Source organism: Coregonus lavaretus (assembly GCF_964263955.1).
Source record: "Coregonus lavaretus genome assembly, chromosome: 19".
NCBI classification, from domain to species: Eukaryota; Metazoa; Chordata; class Actinopteri; order Salmoniformes; family Salmonidae; genus Coregonus; species Coregonus lavaretus.
Window position 1 is genome coordinate 48,184,897 of NC_140006.1, and position 5,000 is coordinate 48,189,896.

The 5,000-nt window shown below is 43.7% G+C and overlaps 1 protein-coding gene across 1 annotated transcript in view; it reads right to left on the reverse strand.

Moving 5' to 3' along the window:
- Positions 1 to 3,633, reverse strand: part of LOC311146495 (adenylate kinase isoenzyme 1-like) — a 7,072-nt gene extending 3,439 nt beyond the window's left edge. Inside the window, exon 1 of the mRNA XM_084182998.1 lies at positions 3,446 to 3,633. Coding sequence (XP_084039124.1) covers positions 3,446 to 3,607 — 162 coding nt within the window. The 5' untranslated portion in view covers positions 3,608 to 3,633. The remainder of the gene's footprint in view (positions 1 to 3,445) is intronic.
- Positions 3,634 to 5,000: the final 1,367 nt, after the last annotated feature.

Genomic DNA, 5,000 nt, shown 5'->3' on the forward strand with positions numbered 1-5,000 from the left:
TGTTAGACTGTAAACTCTCCTTCCAGACTCACATAAAGAATCTCCAATCCAAAGTTAAATCTAGAATCGGCTTCCTATTTCGCAACAAAGCCTCCTTCACTCATGCTGCCAAACATGCCCTCGTAAAACTGACTATCCTACCGATCCTTGACTTCGGCGATGTCATTTACAAAATAGCCTCCAACACTCTACTCAGCAAATTGGATGTAGTCTATCACAGTGCCATCCGTTTTGTCTCCAAAGCCCCATACACTACCCACCACTGTGACCTGTACGCTCTTGTTGGCTGGTCCTCACTACATGTTCGTCGTCAAACCCACTGGCTCCAGGCCATCTATAAATCACTGCTAGGCAAATCCCCGCCTTATCTTAGCTCATTGGTCACCATAGCAGCACCCACCCGTAGTCTGCGCTCCAGCAGGTATATCTCACTGGTCATTCCCAAAGCCAACACCTCCTTTGGCCGCCATTCCTTCCAGTTCTCTGCTGCCAATGACTGGAACGAATTGCAAAAATCTCTGAAGCTGGAGACTCTTATCTCCCTCACTAACTTTAAGCATCAGTTGTCAGAGCACCTTACCGATCACTGCACCTGTACATAGCCCATCTGAAATTAGCCCACCCAACTACCTCATCCCTATATTGTTATTTATTTTGCTCTTTTGCACCCCAGTATCTCTATTTGCACATCATCTCTTGCACATCTATCATTCCAGTGTTAATACTAATTGTAATTATTCTGCACTATAGCCTACTTATTGCCTTACCTCCATAACTTGCTACATTTGCACACACTGTATATATATTTTCTGTTGTATTTTTTACTTTATGTTTTTTACCCCATATGTAACTCTGTGTTGTTTTTATCGCACTGCTTTGCTTTATCTTGGCCAGGTCGCAGTTGTAAATGAGAACTTGTTCTCAACTGGCTTACCTGGTTAAATAAAGGTGAAAAAAAATAATATATATCCATAGGACCACTTTAAGCCATACACTCCACAGAGCTGGGCTTTACAGAAGAGTGGCCAGAAAAAAAGCCATTGCTTAAAGAAAGAATAAGCCAAAAGGCATGTGGGACACTCCCCAAACATATGGAAGAAGGTACTCTGGTCAGATGAAACAAAAATTGAGCTTTTTGGCCATCAAGGAAAAAGCTATGTCTGGTGCAAAACCAACACCTCTCATCACCCCGAGAACATCATACCCACAGTGAAGCATGGTGGTGGCAGCATCATGCTGTGGGGATGTTTTTCATCGGCAGGGACTGGGAAACTGGTCAGAATTGAAGAAATTATGGATGACGCTAAATACAGGGAAATTCTTGAGGAAATCCTGTTTCAGTCTTCCAGAGATTTGAGACTGGGATGGAGGTTCACCTTCCAGCAGGACAATGACCCTAAGCATACTGCTAAAGCAACACTCGAGTGGTTTAAGGGGAAACATTTAAATGTCTTGGAATGGCCTAGTCAAAGCCCAGACCTCAATCCAATTGAGAATCTGTGGTATGACTTAAAGATTGCTGTACACCAGCGGAACCCATCCAACTTGAAGGAGCTGGAGAAGTTTTGCCTTGAAGAATGGGCAAAAATCCCAGTGGCTAGATGTGCCAAGCTTATAGAGACATACCTCAAGAGACTTGCAGCTGTAATTGCTGCAAAAGGTGCCTCTACAAAGTATTGAGTTTGGGGGGGTGAATAGTTATGCACGCTCAAGTTTTCTGTTTTTTTGTTTGTTTCACAAGAAAAAATATTTTGCATCTTCAAAGTGGTAGGCATGTTGTGTAAATCAAATGATACAAACCCCCAAAAAATCTATTTTAATTCCAGGTTGTATGGCAACAAAATAGGAAAAATGCCAGGGGGGGTGAATACTTTCACAAGCCACTGTAACACACACCCGCATACCGACACAACAAATACACCTACAGTGCCTTCAGAAAGTATTCACACCCCTTGACTTCTTCCACATTTTGTTGTGTTACAGCCTGAATTTAAAATTAACTAATTTGCCAGAAAGGAAGGAAACCACTCAAGGATTTCACCATGAGGCCAATGTTGACTTAAAACAGTTACAGAGATTTTAATGGCTGTGATAGGAGAAAACTGAGGATGGATCAACAACATCGTAGTTACTCCACAATACTAACCTAAAGAACACAAATATTCCAAAAACATGCATCATGTTTGCAACAAGTCACTAAAGTAATACTGCAAAAAATGTGGCAAAGCAATTAAAATATATATATATTTTTAGTTGTACTTTCACCCCTTTTTCGTGATATCCAATTGGTAGTTACAATCTTGTCCCGTCGCTGCAACTCCCCTACAGACTCGGGAGAGGCGAATGACGAAAGCCATGCGTCCTCCAAAACACGACCCTGCCAAGCCATATTGCTTCTTGACACACTAATCGCTTAACCCAGACGCCAGCCGCACCACTGTGTCGGAGGAAACACCGTCCAGCTGGCGACCGAAGCTTGGAGGCGCCAGGCCCGCCATAAGGAGTGGCAAGAGCGCGATGGGACAAGGAAATCCCAGCCGGCCAAACCCTCCCTTGTGCACCGCCTCATTGGTCTCCTGGTCACGGCCGGCTGTTTTGAGTGTTGATGTGTACGGTTTGAGTGTTGATGTGTACGGTTTGCGATAATACCTCCTTTCTCCTGAAATGTACATTTATTAGTAGTAGGTCCCTCTCTCACCAGGGCTAGAGGGAGTCTCACCAGGGCTAGAGGGAGTCTCACCAGGGCTAGAGGGAGTCTCACCAGGGCTAGAGGGAGTTCCACCAGGGCTAGAGGGAGTTCCACCAGGGCTAGAGGGAGTTCCACCAGGGCTAGAGGGAGTTCCACCAGGGCTAGAGGGAGTCTCACCAGGGCTAGAGGGAGTCTCACCAGGGCTAGAGGGAGTTCCACCAGGGCTAGAGGGAGTTCCACCAGGGCTAGAGGGAGTTCCACCAGGGCTAGAGGGAGTTCCACCAGGGCTAGAGGGAGTTTCACCAGGGCTAGAGGGAGTTCCACCAGGGCTAGAGGGAGTTTCACCAGGGCTAGAGGGAGTTCCACCAGGGCTAGAGGGAGTTCCACCAGGGCTAGAGGGAGTTCCACCAGGGCTAGAGGGAGTTCCACCAGGGCTAGAGGGAGTTCCACCAGGGCTAGAGGGAGTTCCACCAGGGCTAGAGGGAGTTCCACCAGGGCTAGAGGGAGTTCCACCAGGGCTAGAGGGAGTTCCACCAGGGCTAGAGGGAGTTCCACCAGGGCTAGAGGGAGTTCCACCAGGGCTAGAGGGAGTCTCACCAGGGCTAGAGGGAGTTCCACCAGGGCTAGAGGGAGTTCCACCAGGGCTAGAGGGAGTTCCACCATGTTTCTTATACCACTTATTTTCTTTGAAGGGAAGTGAACAAGTATACACTTTCGGATGAAGGGTAGAGAATCAGACCTTAGCACCTGACTCACCTTGTGCAGGAGCCTCCTGGTTTCGTAGTGTGATGTCACAGGTTGGCAGTTGCTGGTGAATCCCTCTACCCTCCTGCTGGTGTCTCTTTCTCTCTCCGGGAGGCAGCCTGTGGTTTGGGTGGCGGAGCGGGACAGGCCACGACACTGCAGCCTGGAGAACATAGTGTCAGGGGAACAGTCCAACAGCACCACAGCGCTGGGTTCCCCTATCTGAGACACACTCACACACACACACACACACACACACACACACACACACACAGGGAACAGCTGTCAGTACAGTGAGCTCCAAAAGCATTGGGACAGTGACACATTATTTGTTGTTTTGGCTCCGTACTCCATCATTTTGGAACGATACAATGATTGATACTATGAGGTTAAAGACTGTCAGCCGTTTAGAAATTACAGCGCTTTTTGTACATAATCCCCCCCCATTTTAGGAGACCGAAAGTATTGAGACAAATTCTACACTTATATGTGTATTAAAGTAGTCAAAAGTTTAGTATTTGGTCCCATATTCCTAGCAAGCAATGACTACATTAAGCTTGTGACTCAACAAACTTGTTGGACGCATTTGCTGTTTGTTTTTGGTTGTGTTTCAAATTATTTTGTGCCCGATAGAAATGAATGATAAATAATGTATTGTGTCATTTTGGAGTGACTTATTGTAAACAAGAATATAATATATTCTACCATGATTACAGATAGTAATTTAAATAATTATATTAAATAATTATAATAATAATTCCTGAATGAATCGTGAACAATGATGAATGAGAACGTTACAGATATCTATGCCTCTGTAACATTATTATTTTATAAAGTCTGTTATGACCAAGTTTACTTTTTAAAAGAATGTCTTCGATGGGGTAATTGGTATTATCGAGAATAAATATACAAACTTTGAGAGCCGTGCCATTTCTGAAGAGGTTTATTCTACCTTTTAAGATTTATGGGAAGATAGATCCATTTAATTAGGTCTGCTTTCATATTGTTGAGTGATGGGATAAAGTTATCTATATATATGTTGTTTGTTGTCACTTATTAAACATCTTAAGTATTTGATAATGTTTGTGGGTAACTTAAAGGATTGCTGTACATCATGAGTTATTGTTTAAAATGTTCCTATTGCCATTATTATTGTTTAACAAGGGGGGAATTGAGTTTTCGATATTGGTCAGGCGTATCAGGAGATAATCTACAAATAAGTTAGTTTATATTCATGTTTATCAATACTGATACCTGTTACGTTTTGGGTCCTGTCTAATTCTTTCTGCAAGCGGTTCAATTGCCAGTGCAAACAGGAGAGGGGAGAGGGGACATCCCTGTCTTGTGCCCCTGTCGAAAGCAATTTCATCAGATAATGGATTATTTGTGTATATTTTTGCTTTAGGGCATTTTATATAATATTTTTTTATTACATTTATTATCTCAGCTGGAAAGTTGAAAGCTTCCAAAGTTTTGAATAGAAAAGGCCATTAATTCAAGACGGTTGAAAGCCTTTTAGGCATCAACAGCCATTATTGATAAATCTATGTCTTGTTTTTATCTGAAA